General features: G+C 35.1%; 2 protein-coding genes across 4 annotated transcripts; both read right to left on the bottom strand.

The window, feature by feature from the left end:
- Positions 1-5,804: 5,804 nt before the first annotated feature.
- Positions 5,805-9,871, bottom strand: LOC130935367 (NAC domain-containing protein 71-like). 3 transcript variants are annotated; one of them, XR_009067864.1, is made up of 4 exons: positions 9,037-9,867; positions 7,576-7,863; positions 6,278-7,265; positions 5,805-6,190 (listed from the first exon to the last, which is right to left on the bottom strand). XR_009067864.1 is itself a non-coding variant. In XM_057865075.1 (3 exons), exons 1-3 carry the CDS (start codon positions 9,556-9,558, stop codon positions 6,502-6,504), a joined length of 927 nt encoding a protein of 308 aa, XP_057721058.1. In that variant the 5' UTR covers positions 9,559-9,871; the 3' UTR covers positions 5,805-6,501. The 3 variants fall into 3 exon arrangements, 2 of the variants coding, with proteins under 2 accessions (XP_057721058.1, XP_057721057.1); XM_057865075.1 differs by having other exon boundaries at positions 5,805-6,618; positions 9,037-9,871; XM_057865074.1 differs by having other exon boundaries at positions 5,805-7,265.
- Positions 9,872-11,169: 1,298 nt separating this feature from the next.
- Positions 11,170-15,956, bottom strand: LOC130933487 (polyadenylate-binding protein 2-like). Its single transcript, XM_057863123.1, has 9 exons — positions 15,389-15,956; positions 14,673-14,791; positions 13,524-14,180; positions 13,359-13,436; positions 13,190-13,279; positions 12,504-12,641; positions 12,086-12,253; positions 11,795-11,998; positions 11,170-11,650 (listed from the first exon to the last, which is right to left on the bottom strand). Exons 1-9 carry the CDS (start codon positions 15,672-15,674, stop codon positions 11,411-11,413), a joined length of 1,980 nt encoding a protein of 659 aa, XP_057719106.1. The 5' UTR covers positions 15,675-15,956; the 3' UTR covers positions 11,170-11,410.
- Between the last annotated feature and the right edge of the window lie 5,122 nt (positions 15,957-21,078).

Below are 21,078 nucleotides of genomic sequence, written 5' to 3'. Positions count from 1 at the left end.
AGGTACATTCACAGTTTGCCGAGCACCAGCCACATGTTCAGGATGTACAGCCAGCTTTGCCGGTTGACCTGAACGAGCCTGCAGTTTCACCATCGGACCCATGGTTCGCGTTAGGAGGTACCCCAGCTTCGGCTTTCAGCGTAGTTCCTCCTCAGGCACCGGTGCCACAGGTGGATCAGAGACCGAGGAGGGTTCGTCGTGCTCCTTTATGTGGCATTGGAGGTCACCTTATTGGTCAGTTGGACGATGATGACAGTGACACGATTGAGGACTCTGATTAGTTAGCTATGCATTTTCCATTTTTATATGTACTTTCTTTCATTATGTTGATGGATTAATGTTTAAACATTTATTCTGTTTTTCGATGTTGTATTTGATTGCGATGTATCTGACTATTAAGTATGATTAATGATGTAGTCGTTTCGAGTTTGTTTGTGTAAACAATACAATGACATTAACACTAAATTAAGCTGTCTTAATTTTTCTACTAAACAAACAAATATTCTTACATGACGATACAGAAACATATGAATAACACCAATGCTAGTTATAAGACAGAAATTTAACTTACATGAATAACCCAACAACAAGCTAAATAATACATCCTAATTATCCCCGCCAGCAATATTTCTTCGCTGGCCACAGTTCCTCCGCGTATGACCTGGCTGTCGACAGAGGCCACAGCGCTTGGGCTGGTTCTCAGCAGATCGATCCATGGCACCGCGGATCCTAGTTGCCTTCGGACGACCTTCCCTCGCTCGCCTTATGTTAGGATCAGGAATGATAGTTGGCCCGGCATATGGTGGCCATAGGCCTTCTGGTATGGGCGGAACAAACCCGTGACTGTAAACTTTGAACACCTCACTCATACGATACACCTCATGCACATATGCTGCCCAATTAAGCTGGGAGTGGGCGCAACAAGCAATCGCGTGACAACATGGATAATGGAGTGCCTGAAAGTACCCACAATCAAATGTGTGATCCTTCAGCGAGACTCTATAGCTACCCAACGAGAAGTTTCCAGTCGGTGTCGTCTCAGCAACCGTGTACTCCGACTGGTGCCTGTCGTACAAGGTGACGGTGAAGCACCTTGACTCTCTTATGTTCCTTTCAATACCCTTGACCAATGCCTGACAAAATTCTTGTCCAGATCCAACTTGCGCCTCTGCTGTTTGTCCCCGGAGAACGAATAGCTCAGCAAGCCTTCCGTATGTGGACTTTACCAACGACGTCACCGGGAGGTTGCGAGTTCCCTTTAAGACGGAGTTCACACATTCACTGATGTTTGTTGTCATGTGCCCGAACCATCTACCGCTATCCTGGTGTTGCGTCCACTTCTCATACTCCATCCGGTTCGCCCAGTCACACATGGCCGGATTCTCTGTATGCATGATGTCGAACCAGTAATAGAACTCCGCCTCAGTTTTTGCGTACGCAGCATTAACCAGCATTCTTCTCGCATCTTTACCTTTAAAAGAAAGGCTGAAATTTGCTGCCACATGACGGATACAGTAAGCCCGATAAGCACGCGGGGGCAGCCAACCATTCACGGGATCCTCAAGTGCAGACTTGATACCGTTATGCCTATCTGAGATAACAAGGATACCCTCTTGTGGAGGCACATGCCTTCTTAAGTTGGACAAGAAAAAAGCCCATGACTCGGCATTTTCCCCCTCCACAAGGGCGAATGCTATCGGGAGGATGTTTGAGTTCCCATCCTGTGCAATCGCCAACAGTAAGGTGCCTCCATATTTGCCGTACAAGTGGGTACCATCAATACTCACAAGCGGCTTGCAATGTTGGAAGGCCTCAACGCAAGGTGGAAATGTCCAGAACAGATGATGAAAGTACACTGTTGACTCATCAATCTGGTCCACAACTCTAACAGGAGACGTCTGCAACACAGTAACTGTCCCGGGCATCGTCAACTCCACTCCTAGCATCCAACGTGGCAACTCGGCATAAGACTCTTCCCAATCTCCATATATTTGTGCAACTGCCTTCTGTTTTGCTTTCCAAACCTTCCGGTAACTGGGCTTGAAGCCGTAATCAGCTTCAGTCGCTTGTTGCAACACCTTGATCGGTACTGCAGCATCCGCACTAACCAACGGAAAAATCCTCGCACAGATAACGTGGTAATCAAGCTGACGGTGATCACTGAAAATAGATGTAGCTAAGCAAGTGTGGGGACCGTTGTACCTCCTAACCTCCCAAGTGCCCTTCCGTGCACGGAGCGAAATCCGAATCAGCCAACTACAACTTTTGCCGAAATCCTTGCACTTTCCATGATACTTCAAATGGTCCGATTCCAACACTCGGTACTCAACACCTCGACGGATGCTATAGTCCTTCACACTAAGAACAGCTTCATCTTTACTCTGGAAGGATTGCCCAATCTGAAATTCGGTTGACGAACCACCAACTGTAGCAATTCCCGCCGGATGTTCACCCAGAGCCTCCAAGTTTAGCGTCGAGAAGTGTGGAGGGTAATGCTGTGTGCCGGAACTTGAAGGACCTTGTTGTGCATGTGGATTAGCACCGGTGTCATCATCGCTGTCCCCAAAGATATTTACAGGCTCCTGGTCAGAGTCATCGTCCCGCATTGCATTCTCTACTTGATCAGGTTCCCCGAATTCTTGAAGTTCATCATCTGTGGCACGACCTGATTCCCCCAGAAATGCCTGCTGCAGGACCCCTTCATTAGGGGAACGTACAGTAAGAACTGCCACCGTTGGTACCAGATCAGCCGCAAAGGAAGGTGAGGCAACCTGCGGAACAGAAGACCGGTTCGCTGGCGCCGAGCAAGACGCACCGCCTGCGGCAGTCGAGCTATGAACAGGAGCCGATACCCCAGAACTATCCAGACTTACCTCCAACTTCGCATACAACTCGTGTATTCTGACCTCAGGAAAACTCCTTACGCAATGAAACAGAACCCTAATATATTCGTCAGCCGCTAACACGAATGTATCATACATCACACCGCTGGAAACTACAGCGATGGGAATCTTGTAGAAGATCTTCTTCACAAACTTGCTCCCAAAAACCCCAAGCTTCTGCAAGATGGTGCTCTTCGAATCTGACAAACTGTTTGACGAAGTAACAAATACACTCAACGGTTCTCTATCAGTGAACTTCACACCATATTTTTTGCTTTTTTTTTATTTTTCCAGAGCAATACACTAAGACAAGAACACACTCTTCCTCACTTGACATTGTGATAATGATCTCCTCAGCAGCTACATTCTCACTCGAATATATATAGATTTTCATTATACATAAACCGTTCTAGGTTACAGGGTTTTATGCCCATTGGATGGCCTTCATAAATCGTGGTTGCCAGCCACGTTTCATGCTTTTCCTTCTTCATAAACCGTGGCTACCTCCAGCGGTTTCTGAGTTTCACTAATAAAGGGTAAACCGTGGCTGCCTACCACGCTTTATGTTGTGCATTTCCAACATGTAAAACCTCCCTGCCAGCCACGGTTTATGTGTATCTAGAAACCGTGGTTGGCTCCCACGGTTTACATAAAAAACGAATCAAGACATTCAGGTATCAATATCTCTATTGTTGTAATCTGGTAAACAAATCTCTTCTTTATTTTAATTTGGTCATTTGCCCTTTTTTTTATTTATTTATTAAGGGCCTGAGGCCCCTTTTTCAATAAAAAAACATTTATACAAAAATAGTTTATATATTGATAATATGTATAAGTTGAATCCTTCATGTAGTTACTATACTTATTATTAAGTTATTCAATTAATAAAATTCCAATATTTGTTTTTTTAAGAAAAGGTAAAAGAAAAAGTAAAAGGATAAAAAAGTTTTTATCTATTTTTATCATGGATGCATAGAATCTTACCGAAAATAAATTAAATTAGATATTCTTTAATTAAAAAAACATAAATCTAATATTTTTTTGTTTTCATAAATAAAATTAAAATTTTTAGCTTAATTTTATTTTGAAAATTACTAAAGTTTAATTTTATTTTGAAAATTACTAAAGTGTCCACACCAAAAATAGATAGAGATCTATCTAAATATCTATATATCTATCTCTTACTAGGAAAAAAGAAAAAAAGGAAGATATAGATAGATGTTGCATAAGAATTTGAAAGAGAAAAAAAAAAAAAAAAGCAGAAGCAATAGGAGGGTAAGTCCCAAAAAGGGAGGGTTAGGAAGAATGAGATTATTGACCAAAAGATATGAATGAATGAAATGATGCAAGAGAGGACGTGTGTAAGTTCCTGAAAACACGAGGCAGCCACCTTCATTTGTTGGCTTTCTTGGAAGCCACAACAACAACAACAAAACCCACAACACAACTCTAACTTGATGTGATTAATTTAAATAATAAACCCACTTCTTGGGGCATCATTCATCATGGCTTTTGAAATTTCTCATTACCTAAGAATATGACAATTACATTATTTGAGACTTAGTGCAACTAGCATATTCATTCACATTCATTTTTCATTTTTCATTTTCGGCTTCGCTAATAAGGCGTGTTATTTTCTCTATACTAAAATTGGATGTCTATTAACTACCAACTCAACTTAAGGATAAAGAGTTAACATTCAAGTACAAATTCATACCTAAATTTAACAATGATAAAATGAAGTAAAACTATATCTATACTATTCTTTGATACATCGTTAGATATACGCTTTCTTTTTTTACTATAAAAAATATACACAAATAATGCATTTAGTATTTTTTCCCCCCTCTAAAATACGTCCTAAGTGCTAGATATATTTCTCATGCAACCAGCGTTTTTGTACTATTTAGTTTGTTGCATGTATTTATTGGATGAAAAAAAGGGTAAAAGGTCATGGTAATTCCTACATTTTAAGTGTGGATTGGACTTATGAGCTACTTTAGAGGATTGGCATCATCAAAGTGGAATGAAAGGCAAGGCATCACAACCTCACATCAAAACTGTCCTACACCCATAAAATAGTATGTGCCTTCCAAATTTATGAATTTTGGTCTAACTTGAAAAGTGATCAATTAAGAGTAATTAATTGCTCCCGGATGATTTTATAAAATTCACATTAATTGTTCTCTTATTATGATTCAGTTGAAAATTTTTTTTGGATTAATTCGGGCCAGCCCATATATTTTTGCTTATGAAACTCTGGGTGCTGCCAAACTTGGCAGGCCCACCCTCCCTTTCATGCTTAGAGCAAAAGAAAAATGAGAATAACGGCTGAAAAAAACGTATCAATACTTGTTCCAAATTCAAAGTAACCTCAATAATTTACCACTTCCTATGTAGTTAGTGGGAGATATCTCTTTATGAATCCTTTTTTTTTAAGAAAAAGAAAAAAAGGGCAAAAATAAAGACATATATCTCTAAATATATTTGCAAACGAACGGATTCAATGAAAGGTGAATTTTCTTGACAACAATGAATGATATTGATACTTCAAGTTAAAGCATATAATACTTCAAGATGTGAGCAATAACTGCATATTTCAAAACGCAACAAAGACAACTGTAACGTTCAGGGTATTATGATTGGTCTCGTGACACTAATAAATACTATGATGTCTCTTTTTTGGCTGCTTAGGTAACTAGCTTTCAGCACATCTCACTAGCACATGCAAAATAAACTGGGACTCGAATCAATCCAAATACACCATAATCATAGCACACATGTATCAATAAATTCGACATTACTTATGTGAAAAAATAAGCATAAAACTAGTGCCACATCCACACATGCAAAGGTGTATTCTTAAAGCAGAGCAACAACATATTTGGTTGGAAAAAGAATGACTAAATATGCAATATATAGTTCCATGAAAAAAGTATAATATAAATCATCATCATAAGCAATCCCTGATTTAACCGCTTTAAAAAAAAAAATCCACAATATGGAATTTATCATATTTGCTCCTTGAACAATATAAGCTATGAAGATGAAAGGAGAGGAGACTACTGGGAATATGCTTTGCTATTGGGTAGATGGAAAATTCTAACAACTCCAAACCCTAGTAAAAGATAAATATTAAATATGCTGCCAAAATCAAGGGATCAATGTCACCATGAGGAACTAACGTCAGGTTTGCCATACTTAAGTAAATTGCATATTGCAATCACCAATGCCAATAAACTAACTCCTAACTCTATTCCTCTGGAGCCAGTTGCATAACTTGCCTTTCAGTAGGCAAAGTTGAAAATCTGCATGCCCAAAACCAATATCTACTAAATATCCTCCGGTATGGCTCAAGACTTTAACGTACTCTGAAATGTCATCAAAGTAACTACCTTATTTTGTGAAGCGATCACCCTGTGATGTTTTCCTTCACCTGATCTGACAATATGATCTTCATATGACAGCCAAAGGTTTACCTGATATCGTAAATATTTCTCCGACGTTGTGAATGTTTATCCACTTTGATGGGATATTTACCCATTCGGAACTAATGAGTTTCAGGGGAATACTCCTGAGAGCAGGATTAATATTGAAATCTTTCTCAAAGCCATCCAATTCATGTAAGATCATTCAACTCTATGAAGTCTTCCTCCGTGATGGAAAGTAATTGTTGTTGAGATGAAATTGCTTCAATGAACATTGTACTACCGCTGGGGAGTAAAGGAAGCCCTTCCTGATTATCATCAATAACACACAAAAGGGTTTAATGTTTTTAGCAATAATTTCCTTTCTACCGCATAATAACTAGATATTAATTTTGATGCACTGTGAGTTTGAAAGAAAACTTTACATTATCATCCAATCATATATATTTATTTGCTAGATTTTTAATGTAGTGATTAGTGAGTAGTTGAGTCAAACATTTGTGTTCATGTAACAATATATGACTGGATGCTTATGTAGAACTTTTCTACACTAATAGTGCATCAAAATTAAATTCTATTACCAATTACAAAATGAAAAGAACAGGGTCACTGGCAAAAGAGCATGCTAAAGCGAAAGTCTGCTGGAAAGCAAGCTGGATGGAACGACATATTACTGCTAAATTTACTTATAGCGGTTTCTACTGACCAGTAATATGTTTTCCCATTCAGAAGAAAGCATAACATATTTAATCAAATATTAATAATGATATTAGCAGGAAAAAAAAGGGGCACGCAACCAACAACATATGAATGAGTTCTCAAATCCAGCAAATCTAAAAAGGGGGAAGGTAATTGTAAAGAAGATAGAAACGCTAAATGACTCCCCGACACTGATAGCCCCATTTCTGACTAGACTTTTCAGATTATTGCTGACGTAGAAGTTTGCAATTGATAGCTGCATAACAAAAATAACCCCAATTATAGTACTTGAACTATTCAGTTTTAACCCAAAAAAGAAAAAAAATTACCAATAAAATCTTAATAGCAGTAAGAAAAATACACATCTAGCATGAATGGATAAAAAAGAAAGAAATAAAAAGAAAGTGTATTTTTCTGATAATGTGATAAACCCTTATTTGATGTTTCCATTATTTTGTTCACAAAATCTTTAATCGGAAAAAAACAGAGAAAATAAAAATAGTAAATGAAAATAGAAACCAAACCAGCTCTAAATATTTCAGATCAATCAAATGTAGATAGGGTACCTGCTGACTGCCCTGAGGACCCGCCAAACATCGTAAAGCATCTATGTCATGTGCATTCTTAACTTGATTATCGCTGTTTCCACCAGCACATATTTCATTGTTGTGGTCAATGGAGATATCATCACATACTTTAGCTTCAACGGCATCCAATTTAACATGTTCATCATGCTGAATACCAATATGGCGCACTGCCGATACACTCTCTTCTGCACAACAACTCAGGCCGATGTCTGATGCACTATTCTTATATCGAGGCTTACTAAATACCCGGCAAAGAACAAAAGAGGCCTACACGTGAAAAATTTTCAGTGGAAAGGGAATAAATAGATAAAACATGAATCTTTAAAATACTATAACGAAAGAAAAGAATACTAGATAACAAGGGCAGAGTAAATGAGGATGCCAAGGCAGAGTGGTTACTCCGTAAGTGTTATGAATTTACTATATTTGGTAGTGAATAAACCCTCCAACGAGTCACCCAAGAGATTAAAATCTTTTGTGAATTCATGGTTTAGCAAATTCAAATGGTAAGAAAATATCTGGAGTAATATAAAGTTTCAAATACCAAAATGTTAAAATAGTTTAAGTACATAAACTTTCTTCAAAATTGTTCCAAATAAAAAAAGGCTTTCATCAAACTCTTTTAAGAGTTGAAACATGGTAGGCAAAACCGTGCCAAATCATATATCAGAAGTTCGGAATCAGCTGTAAATTACGAACATCCAAATTATCCAAGAGTATCAAAATCTTTATTACAACAAAGAATATCCCCAATGAACTGCTGCATTGTCCAACTCAAGCAGAAACAAATGAGTATCCAACACAGAACTCACAAGCATAAAATCAACAACACAGCACTTGAATGGATATTTAAAAACATCCAAACTAACAAGTAACAAAATATATTTCCATTGCGAAGAAAACCTCGCTTCTCTATGTAATATTAGCCTGATAAATCAGACAATGTCACAGTACATCACTCGACATTAACCATATAAACCAATAAACCTTATGTATATATATAGAAAAACTATGAACATCTAAATTATTTCATGTAGTTTCCTCTTTCTCCCATTATTTCCCACTTCCGTGCTAGAATCTACACTAATTGGATTCATCCGGTTATTCGACACAAAACCAACTACAGCAAAATTCCACCATCTCTAATCAAATGGGTACTGTGTCCCCACCCCAACGTGTTTAGTGCATGAACTCAACCAACACATGACTTTCTAAGTAACAAAATTACTTTCCTATTGAAATCACCAATATTTGAATTCTGCCGAAACTAACCAATCTGATTAAGATTACTAAACCTCTCGTATAGCAATTTCTCTTCAATCTTAAACTAAACTCTAAATCCTAAACCCTAAAGGATTATCAAACAACCCAACAAACCAGAAACTTTAAGGAAACAATATAGATAACAATCAAAAGCGTTCTGATTTCCGAAATTCGTACCATAACATGATCAATCAATGCGTATTCATACAAAACCCAATCCGTCCTGGCACCGTTCTTCGCCGAATCACCCATATAGAAAACGAACCTCGTCCTCGTTCCCAAAACCACGTTCTCCCCAACACCGTTAACATTCGAAACCCTTCCCCTCCTCAACCAGAACCCACTCTTAACCTTCCTCTTCCTCTTCCACCTCTCTCCCCTCGAAACCCTAACGGTGGTGAAACAGTACCAGTGCCTCCTCCTCCCGCCGTAGCCGTACGCAAAGCACGCAAAATCCGGCAGTTCAAAAGGATCGTAATCGTAAAAATCCAGCTCCCGAATCAAATCAGAACCATCGAATCCCAAACCACCGTTACCATTCCAGTTCCCCGTGCCATTTTTGTTGGTGAGGTAGTAACTCAATAGAAGCTCCTCCGAAGGATGGAACCGGCAACCGGGAGGTAGCGTCACGCACCGGGATTGAGAGTGAGAGTGAGAGTGAGGTGGCTCATTTTGTTGTGGTTCTTCTTCTTGTTCCATCGCAGTGCGGAGAATTTTAACTCGAAACGAAGAAGAAGCAATCGAATCATATATAAATAAGAGAGAGTGGGTAAAGTTTGGGGTTTTTTAATCGGGGTTAGGGTTTTTATAAGGGTTTAAGGGGAAAAAACGCGGAAGAGAGAGATTCGTGTTGCGCAAGCTTTCTTCTCACTCGTGTTCCCGCCGGTGAGAATTTGGGTGGGTTTTGGGGGGTGGCAAGGTGACGTGGCGTGTTGTGATTGGCTGTGATGACAGAGCGGTGGGGTTGTGTGATGTGTGGGGTGATGAGCGGTGGTGCATGGTGCTGTGTGCGGCCGCGACGTACACGGGCGCGGCCTTTTTGAAAAATGAATATTTTTTTTCCTTTTTCGGAGAGAGAAGGTATCAGCTACATTCCGCTCCAGGAATCTTGTTGCTGGGTCCCACTTAGTAATACATCGTCCAAACTCCAATTCGAGAATAAACTGTGTCCCCCAAAGATTCAATTTCTACCTTTCTATATTAACTAGAATTTGAAAATTAACAGTCATCACCCCTAATGCGTGTGATTTTTTGTCCTTTAAAATTACACAGTAAAAAGAGATTTGATTGATAGTACAAAAGTTGAATGAATTTTAATATGTGTGTAAGATTTCAGTTACAAATTAAATTATTGCTGTATTAATATATAATTAATTATGTATGTAAAATTCTCTTATAGTGGCAATAATAAAAACTCGTAAAATTTAATAAAAACGTGACATCAAATTAATATAGGATGATGCTACAGCCTACATGGGAAACTCACCACCGAGGAGAGTCTAATTACCTGTTCCCTTAGCCAATGTCCACAAGATGAAGCCTAGCTCTTGCCCCAAAAAGAGAAGGGTATAACCGTATAAGAGAGACAATGGATGTTCCTCACTTCCTCTAAGGGGAAAAGATTAATAAAGTAAGAAAATAGATGTTTAACCAATAAAAATATTTATAAATGATAGAAATTATAAATTTAATAGTAACTAATTTTTTACTTTATCACTTTTTCAATCTCTTAATTTTAGATTTTTTTTCTACATTAAATAGCTTATCAAATCTAGTTGAAACAGAAGACTCTGTTATTCAAAAATCAAAATGATGTTACACTTTAAAAGTGAAGTGACATTTGTACCCACACTAGATTCTCTTTATGGCCTTCAACTACATCAAGTAGTTTGCAATCTGCATTGCTCATCAACCTATTCTGTTGAGAAAGGACCACAAACCCTGCTTAAGCTGTGCCCTTCCCTATTGCTTCTTGTTTCAATTCCGAGCTGGTATATTGTATTGCATTGACGGAGAAACATTGTTTTGTTTTACATAGCCTTAAGAAGCCACAATGTTTCACAGGAAAATGATCAAGACTTTGATCCCATGGACATTCTTCCTCGGGGTCATGTTTTGTTTGTGTAAAATATTTTCCACTTTTATTATTACTCTATTAGGCATCTCTGTCAATTTAATTCATTATTTCTATGACACTCAGGTCATGAGCCCAAAAAAAGTTTTATCGGAAACGAAATTCTTTCTTTCGAAATTCAGTTACCACTGAAACAGAGCGGAGCAATTAATCGAAAACAAAAATTAACACAGCACTTTAAAACAATCCAGTACAACTGATATAAATATAAATCCACAAACAAGACAACAAAACTAAATAATCCAGCAAGTTTTGCTAATCCTAGAAACAAACCAGAGACAAAAAACTGCAAAGAACATGAAAAGCTTCCTTAGTACTGACCGAAATCACCAATCTAAGACCTTAAAACTGGAACAAAAGCAGATAGTGATGACCAGTGTAGGGTTTATTGCCTAAAGTAAACTGGATTAACAAAATCTAAGAGACAAGATTCTCATTCAAGGAGAGTGAGGCTAGTTGATCGGCAGGGGTGTTGGCTTGTTGAGAAACATTTCTCAACACATCCATTGCTTCGGCAACTTTCGCCTTTAGAGCATCTGGTGATTCAATCAGGTGCAATACCTCTGGCTGATCCATCTCCAATAGCATGCCTGTAACTTTAGCAGCTGCATCATGCTCCAGCTGGTCCACTAGCGGGTACAAAGCTTCACCAAGCATCTAGGAACATTCACGAGAAATAATTAGTTTTTTTTCTTGGTTGTGTGAAATAATTAGTATAACCATAAGAATTGTGCACATGCAACTAAGAAGTCCAAACAAATGTGCTAAAGAAGTTGCACTGCTGCAGGAAATCGGACTTACAGTCCTCTGCTGTTCGGGAGGAGCATTTGCAAGAGCAGTAGCCAAGGCCTGAATTCCAACTGGCTGCCCTACACCATCGCGGATTGGAAGACCACCTATGTCATAGGGGACTGACAACATTCCTCCAGCAACCCCTGGAAGTGGAACATCTTGCATATTGCGACCCCCAGGAGGGTAACGCATATAGCGTCCCCTTGGAAGCAACTGAGGAAACAAATTGATAGAGAAAAATAAGTTATATAAAACAGCAAGCTTGTTTTAGAAAAACTTGTTTAGTTCAGCTAAAGCAACCTGTTGCTGCATCATTGGCACTGTCTGCTGAGGTTGTTGCACAGGACCAGCTCCTCGTCGTCCACCTGGGCGCTGACCCTGCTGAACCATTGGAACAAAGAAGCTAGGCATTGGAGCACCACCGGGCCTCATCCCAGGAACAAGTTGCTGCTGGTAGCCAAATCCAGCCTGTATTTATTACAAAAGACCAATGATTAACTGTCATTCCTGACACTAGAGTTTAAACAACACATTTCCTACAGTAATACTACATGACAGTATCCCCCATGAGCACAACAAAGTGAAGAAACTCGAATACGAATAATTTCGAAGCCAATATTAAATTCCATCTCTACATTAATTCACATTATGAACTTCAACAAAGAAATTTTTTATTACATGATATCAAAAAAGGAATATACAACTTGTAAGGAATTACCTGTGGGGGAATCATGGCTGGGGGTCCTTGCCCGTACATAAATTGCTGCCCTAAACCAGGAGCACCAGGAGGATAAAGTGGCATCCGTGGTGCAACAGAAGGTGTCATCGCAACAGGCCTCATTTGTGAAAATTGTGCCTTCAAGAAATCAAAATTACAGTAATGCAGTGATCAGAAAATAACTGAATAGGGAACACCGTGCCAAATCCAAGCTTAAAGGAAAACACTCGTCACCAAAGCTTGCAACAACTTTTAAGGGGGGACCAATACATACAAGAAATGAATCAAATAAATTAAGCATATCTACTGAAGCCATTTAGATCTACATGCACTTTAATTTGATCATATCAGGGATCCTACTGGTCTTTTTGGTCATATTCAAACAACAGATGAACAATTATGTACTACTTTTATTTCCTCACTAACACATCCAAAAATAATTTCTCTTTTATTATACAGACTCACCCATCCAAGCAACAATCTCATCTATGTGCTCTTTAGAACCAAAACATCAAACTCTCAAAATGACTTTTTCTACAAATTTATCTACCTTTGCCAATCTAACAACATTGAAATTAACAAAGAAGTATACAAAATAATCACCATTTAACGGCCAAAAAAGGAGAATAATAGCATCTCATCAGTGTATTCTTAAAGCATAAAAATAACTACCGATACACTGTTACCTGTAACCTAGCTCTTCTCTCTTCCTTTCTCTGAGCAAGGGCAACGTACAGAGGCTTCCCAGCAATCATTTTACCATTCATCTCCGTAAGCTACAAGTACCAACAGATTTGAAAAGAATACGCCATATAAAAGATACAAAAGAATAACAACAAATAGCTTGATACTTACAGCTCGAGATGCTTCCTCAGGAGTTGAAAATGCAACAAATCCTGATCCTCTACTGATTCCATTTGGATCGCGCATAACCTGCATAAAATACATCAATAAATTCTCGCTGACAACAAGATGGATAAGACAATTAAGCTTCAAGGAGAACATTTCCTAATGGCACACCTTGCAAGAGGTTATTGAACCAAACTCAGAGAAGAGTTCTCTTAGCTTTTCATCATTGATGGTATCATCCAAGTTCTTGAGATACAAGTTCACACCTTGGTATTTATCAACAGATTCTTTAACAGTTTGCTCAAACCGTCTTCTCAGCTCATTCTCTCGCTCAGATTTTTTCTGGGCTTTTCCAACATACCACTCCTTGTCATCAATTTTCTTTCCATTGAGTGACTCAACAGCTTTGGCAGCATCTTCTGGGTTTTCAAAATTAACAAACCCAAAACACTTTGATCTACCATCTGCGTCTCTCATTACTACAGCACTAGTGATCGTCCCATACTCTCCAAAAATTTTCTTCAAGTCATCATCTGTCACCGACTCAGACAGGTTTTTCACATACACATTATTGAATGTCGTCTTACCCAAAGCATTATCTCTATCTTGCTTACGTAAGAAATGACCCACGTAGACCTGCTTATCATTGATCAGCATGCCATTTAACTTATCGATTGCATTCTGTGCAGACTCCTCGGTGTCGAATTGAACAAAACCATAGCCTTTTGACTGGCCAGAAGCATCAGTCGCTATTTTGCAAGAAAGAATATGTCCAAAAGAAGAAAAAGTATCATGTAAAGCTTTGTGATCAATTGACTTATCCAAATTCTGCACATCAAAAATCAGGAAATTATAAGATTCAAAAATAAAATAAGACATAGAAACAATAGATAACCAAAACTTAATTACCGAGCCACAGCTCATTAAGAGGCACTAATTAAGAGAACAGGAAGCTTCACAGTTGAATGATTATGATAACCGCTTACTGTTTACTACCCAAATTTCTTTATTCAATCTTGTTCCTAGATATTTATCCTAGTTTCACACCATCCCCCTTCCTCCATTGCATTGTTCCCCAATCCTGATATAGTCACGAACAACCCCAACCCCAAAAACCGGCACACACAAAATGGGGGGAGGGGGAGGGGGAGGGGGAGGGGGCGGGGTATTCAAATTTGTATATTCAACTACTATTATATTGTATATTTTATATATACTAATTCCAAGAATATGCAAATGTTTGGTTTTGATTAATTTTTCAGAAACTATTTATTTTTCAAAAGAATGATCACTGATTTTTTTTTCTAATCAAATAGTCACCTTGATAAAAATGTTTGCAGTCCCACTCTTGCGAATGCTAGGATCCCGATGAGAATACATTATCCTAATGGGCTTGTTGTTCAGTGGAGTGAAATTCAGTACATCTATTGCTCGTGCAGCTGTAAAAAATGAATAAAACAAAAGCGCAAAACACAAACTTGGTTACGCCCAAAGCATGTCCAGTAATACGAAATTCAGTATAAATAGTTTTATTTTTTAAAAGATATGACCATAAACTATTGCGTTTATCCCTTTTGAAGGTGAAAATACATTAACCCAAATATTCATGCACATTAAGTCTCTCTATTCACAAAGCAGCTTCTTTGTCTAAAAAGCTATTAATAAAATACAATTGATGATTAGATATTAACATTCAACTAGCTATTTTTACAACATCAACGCTAAATAAAACCTACCAATTATCATCACATTTTATTTTGAAAATTACTAAAAAGCAGCAGACCTGTTCCCCCCCCCCCCCCACCCCCCTCCTCTTTTAATAACGTGATTAAAAGGCAATTTTTTAACACAATCCAAACACGCTACCTTAAAAAAAGTAAACCTACAATCGATTACTGAAAAAAAAAAAAAAAAAAAAAGATTTTTCACGGCTAACTCAATCACACCAAAGATATTCAACCCGAAAAGCCATATTCAATTAGCGTTTCCAACAAATAAAACAACAAAACGAATTGTGTGTGTACGAGAGAACTAACCATCCTGAGGGTTACTGTAATTAACGTAACCGTAACCGAGCGATCGCCGAGTGGTCAAATCACTGCAGACACGAACCGAAACCACTTGCCCGACCTGGTTGAACAAATCGTAGAGGTGCCTCTCGTCAACCTCAGGGTCCAGATCCCCGACGTACAACGACGTCGTAACAAACTGGTTCGTCCCATTCGCAGCACCCGCCGGCAGTGGCGGCGAAGGAGCGGCTGCGACGCCGTTCTGCGGTGGAGCCGAAACCGCGCTCTGGTGTTGCACCTGAATCTGCGCCATCACCTCAGATCAAAAAATTTAAATGAAATAATAACTAATAACCCTAACAATTCAAGACTGATTCTCTGTAATAATTTTCTGTTTTTTGGATTTTGGATAGGGTAGTAGGGTTGACTAGGGTAAGGATAGGGCCGCCGGATATCGGAACGGAAGCGGTGGCGTAGGGAGACTGACGGCGGCGAAGAAACCGAGTTAGGTTATTGTTTTTTGGGGTTTTTTATTTTTTTTGTTTTTTTTTTTGGGGGAATTTGGAAAGGTTTGGAAAAGGGGAGGGCAGAGTGAGCTGCACCGCAACTGTAGTACACGTCAGTATGAGTGCGTTATATACTCCTCCGCGGGTTTGCGGGAAAACCCTAACGTTTTTTGCGGGCTTTCTTGTGTGGGCTTTTTATGGGCTTCCATGTTTGCCCATGTTGTTCAACCATGGAAATTTATAGGGCTTTAAAATTTCGGACACATTTTTATTTTTAAGTTTCATAATATTGTGACCAAAAAGAATTTAGTTTCCTTGTCTCTATAGATTTGAGATTTTATGAACCAAAAAAAAAAAGATTTTAAAAGGTGATTTAATTAGAGAGTTTTTTTTGGTTAATAATTAGTTAATAAAATTTCAAACACAATATATTTTTAGCAAACCAAATATAACAAAAAGAGAAAGAGAGAAAAAGACAAAGTTGGTTGAATAATGGTTAAAATAAAGAATAAGTTAGAGAATTAACTTTTAATTAGTTAATATTTTCTTTTTTATTGTAAATTTTTTTATTTCTTATTTTTTGAAGGTTTAAGATGTCAGATTCAGAATTCAAGATATAAGATTAAAAAAATATAATTGTAAAAAATTTAACTGATATTAACCTAAGAAAGTTTATTCCTAGTTGAACTCTAAAATAATTTATTCTAAAATATAAGTTGACGGGTTCTTTCAAATATATATAATTTGTGTATGAGCTCGTGGTTTGGTTTTGCTTGATTTGAATCGATGTTGATTTTTTATAAAAAAGAAAACAAAATAGTTATCCTGAGTTCGTTAAACAAATTAACTTGAATGATATAATTTTCTTTTTTGGTTCAACTTTAGTGGTTTGAATTTGATACATGTGAAATTTTGATATAGGATTGTTTTTAAAATCACAAAGTAGCACTATTTGCAATGTATTAAGGCTGCATTTAGTTCTGAGAACATAATAAGATAAGACATTAAAAATAAGGTATAAAAAATAATAAAAATATTTAATAACCAAAAAAAATGAGTAAAAAATAGTTATAATTTACTTTATTTAGTATTCATTAATTATTACGACAATTAATAAATACTAAATAAGGCATGTTTTGGTTGTTTTCTTGTTTACTTAATATTATCGAAAAGATAGAGAGACAAAAACTAATATTCTTATATTTTATTTGGAGATAAATTAAAATAAATTATAAAAATTTAATTTATTCTCATTTATTTTTATATAAAAAATTTAGAAAAATATATAATTATAAAAAATTAATAAAAAAATAAAAAATAAAAAATAAATTATATTTTTTATTAATATTTTTATATCTTTTATAATAAATACAAAATACACTAATTTAATATCTTTAAACACAATATTTTTATTTATATCTTATTTGTAAAATATAATTTTATATTTTTATACTTCTGTTTTAATATCTTGTTCTTATAAGAGTGCGGCATGGTTATGCAAGAAACCATAGCATTAAATTCTTCTCCATCCATTGAATTATTCTGAAGTCCTCCAAGTGTTGCATCATGAATTCATGATGAACGTAACTTTTGAATCTGTATACGTATGTTGAATAATATAAAAAGAATTAGCGATATTCAAGCCTTCAAATGTTGACCTTTGACCACACCCTGCAATAACCTTTACCTATTCAAACTTCGCACTATCTCCATCGTGTTCTTCCCCTATTTCTTTTTCTTTATTTAGACCTTATTATAACATATATTTTGTTCAATCTCAAGTATATTACTGTAATCTACATCTGTATCTATACGCGTATAAAAATAATTGGGATTTGTAATCGTTATTTTCTCTTTTATTTTTTAAGTATATTTTTATATACGTATGCCTATTATATAAATTTATATGTATATCTAATGTATGTAATTATAATGATTAGGTTAATTTTAGTCAAACCAGCTCCATTTTAAATTTATTATTAGTCAATAAATTATTATATATATAAAATAAAATTTAAATTCCGTTATTTATTTAAATAAATAAATTAATTAATCATTCAATTAATTTAAATTAATTAAATTTGAATAATTTAAGTTGTGAAACTTACATACACAAATTATTAAATTACTCTTTTATTTTATTCTATAACAACAATAAAAAAATTTTATGACCTACAAATTCAATCTATCAGAATACATAAATTTAGTTACAATTTTAGTCTTTATTATTTTATCTTATCTTATCTTTAGTTGTTTTTATCTTATTTTTATTTGTTTTTATCTTTCATAGGTCAATGCTTTATATATATTTAATTTTATTACCTTTATAATTCAATACAATTCAATCAATCAACAATCAATAGAAGTTAGCATTTTTTTTTCTTATTCTTTCATAATTTTATCACAAATATTATCACATAAGATAAAAAATTAATTTTAAATTTCACTATTTAAAATGTGATCTAATAATTAAACTCTAACAACCTCAAAATGCCTAAATTAATAATGTGGCAAAGTATAATACCAAATGAGAAAACAAAACAAAAACTAAAATGTTTTGTTGAGAAAATAATAGAGAATTAGAGAGGTCAGAGGTGACATGAAATAATGGAGAACATTCCCCATCAAAGAATTTTTCATTTTCGGTACAATTAAAGAAAAAGCAAATAAAAAAGGCTGCTGCCACAAATGATGATAGACCCCCCCCCCCCCTCTCTCTTCCCCAGGCATTTCTATCCAGCCACTTCCATAACCAGGCGCATGACAATTTCTCTTAACAATTAATTTTGTTTACTTTTGCAAAAGTATAAAAAATAGTTTTAGTTTTTTATTTTAATTATTTTATCAAATTATATAATTGTAGTTAGTTAAATTTTTAAGGAAATGAAACAAACGCATCATATCTTATAAAATATAGCGCTATTAAACAGATGAGTCAAATTCGTTGAAATTTAATTCGTTTAAACATGTAGATAAATTGATATGCTTAAGTTTGGTTTGTTTATGCGCTATAATTTTTATAGTTCGAATAGTTTATCGTCAATTCGATGGATTAAACGGATTAGTTAGTTTATTTTTTATTTTATTTTTTAAGCCGACAGGTTAATCAAATTCAGTCATTTGATCTAAATTTTAAATGGGTCTAATTTTAAAATAAAAAATTTGTCTATTTAAATGGATAAATGAACTTGTTAAAAATAAGAAATTAAAAGGGAGAAAGGATAGTATATTATTGAGTATATTTTAATTGTATGTATTTAAGTTGTCTATTCAAATTGTCTAGAATGATATAATATAAAAGGTATTTATAATTACTAAGAGAATCGTAATAATAAAGACGTAATATTCTATAATAAATATTTAGATATACTAAATAATTCTAATTGATCCTAATTATATTCTAACATCCCCTCAAACTCAAGTGACAACTTGAGTTTGAAACTTATTTAAAATAATAAAATAAAGAGGAAAAAACTGCATAAACTGATAAAACGGGTGCAGACAGAACTTCCCGTTTGTCTGAAGGAAGCGCAGACGGAACTGCTGTTTATAAAAAAAAAACGCAGACGAAATTGCTGCTATTTGAAGGAAGTGCAGACGGAACTGTTAGGAAGAAACGCAAACAGAACTGCCACAAGAACCGAACTGCCATGAGAAAATGTAGACAAAACTGTCACGAGAGAACACAAACGGAACTACAACGCAAACAGAACTGTTCGAAAGAGAGAAAACTAAATAATTTCTTCATAAGAATAGGTAAACAGCAGATAACAATGGTGTTTGATCATTCGACTCGAAAAACACAAGACAGAGAAGATATGCTAGTCGGTGAGGTAAAAAAAACATCAAAGGAGTGACAAAAGGGAAAAAAGAATGACATAGAAAAAAAATACAAAAACTACGGTAATTTCACCACAAGAAAAATAACCTATCCTCTTCAAGGAGGATAGCATAGCTCAAATACCGTGTTAGAAACGAGACAAAACGGAAGAAATGATGGTATATTATTAAGTGTATTTTAGTTGTGTGTATTCAAGTTGTCTATTCAAGTTATCCAGAATGATACAATATAAAATGGTATTTATAAGTATTAAGAGAATCGTAATAATAAAGACTTAATATTCTATAATAAATATTCAGATATACTAAATAATTCTAATTGATTCTAATTATATTCTAACAGAACTGATCTAATAAATTTAACTCATTTTAACGATCTTAATAAAATGAATATGAAGTGAATTAGTTAATACATGAAGTAAAGTTGTATAAACTTTTTATGCAACATACTACAAATATCAAATTTGTATGATTTTGTCATTTTTTGTCAAAAGATAAATGTTTAAAAATTATTAAAAAAATTCATTATTTTTTGTTATTATTTTTAGTTATTAACGTAATTTTTTTAATTTAGTAATTTAATAATATAATTTTAGTTTATATTTTTTAAAAAATTAATAACTAAATACTAGTCAACAATAATAAATTTTACTGATTCTCTAACATTTTATCGTCAAAATATTCAAAATATCATAGTTTCATTAACATATATAGTACTTATCATTAATTATGGATAACCTAAAAAAGTAAATGGAAGCAAAGTTGATAAAATTAATTAACATATCTTCTAAATCTAGATGCATATTAGTTAGTTTAAAATAAGTGATAAAAACGAATTAATTTTAAAAAATAAAGATGTACTTTTTGAAGGTCGTATTAGTGGAAAGATTACTAGATAGATAGATAGATCACAATTTAGTTAAAGGGTCCTTATACCTTAGGTGATTTTAGACGATGAGGAAGCCTTGTTTTGTTCCTAGCAAGTAATTAAGAGCGTGCTTGGATGAAATAATTAAAGGAGAAAAATTATTTTAAAGAGTATTTAAAATTTTTAATGACAAAATAATATGTTTGGATATTCTTTAGAAGAAATTTCAAAATTTAAGATATTTTAATTAATTGGTTATTAAAAATTAAAAATGTTAACTTTCCCAAAAGAGAAAGAATTCAAATTTTATCTTCTTATACGAGCCATTAACAGCTGCTATTTTTAGTTCAATACAGAAAATTCAAAGTGATGAGATAGTAATTGAGCCAGATAAATCAGCAGCTGAGCAGAAGGACAAACAGGTGAAAAAAGAGCCAGTGTGGATGAAGGATTATGAACTTTAAAATAAGGGCGCAGTATAGTAATAAAATTAGAGGTAGTAT

Source organism: Arachis stenosperma, chromosome 6 (assembly GCF_014773155.1).
Source record: "Arachis stenosperma cultivar V10309 chromosome 6, arast.V10309.gnm1.PFL2, whole genome shotgun sequence".
Lineage (NCBI taxonomy): Eukaryota > Viridiplantae > Streptophyta > Magnoliopsida > Fabales > Fabaceae > Arachis > Arachis stenosperma.
The sequence above is the reverse complement of the archived record's forward strand: the minus strand, read 5'-3'. Positions and strand labels throughout refer to the sequence as shown.

Bases quoted from the DNA above. Each gene is read 5' to 3' on its own strand.
- LOC130935367 (XM_057865074.1), bottom strand. From the start codon at position 9,558: ATGGAACAAGAAGAAGAACCACAACAAAATGAGCCACCTCACTCTCAC. The intron at 7,864-9,036 runs GTACGAATTTCG...TTTCACGTGTAG, and splicing joins CATTGATTGATCATGTTATG to GCCTCTTTTGTTCTTTGCCG. The intron at 7,266-7,575 runs GTACCCTATCTA...TTTGTTATGCAG, and splicing joins GTCCTCAGGGCAGTCAGCAG to CTATCAATTGCAAACTTCTA.
- LOC130933487 (XM_057863123.1), bottom strand. From the start codon at position 15,674: ATGGCGCAGATTCAGGTGCAACACCAGAGCGCGGTTTCGGCTCCACCG. The intron at 12,254-12,503 runs GTAATTCCTTAC...TAATAAATACAG, and splicing joins CAGCCATGATTCCCCCACAG to GCTGGATTTGGCTACCAGCA. The intron at 11,651-11,794 runs GTAAGTCCGATT...GAATGTTCCTAG, and splicing joins CTCCCGAACAGCAGAGGACT to ATGCTTGGTGAAGCTTTGTA.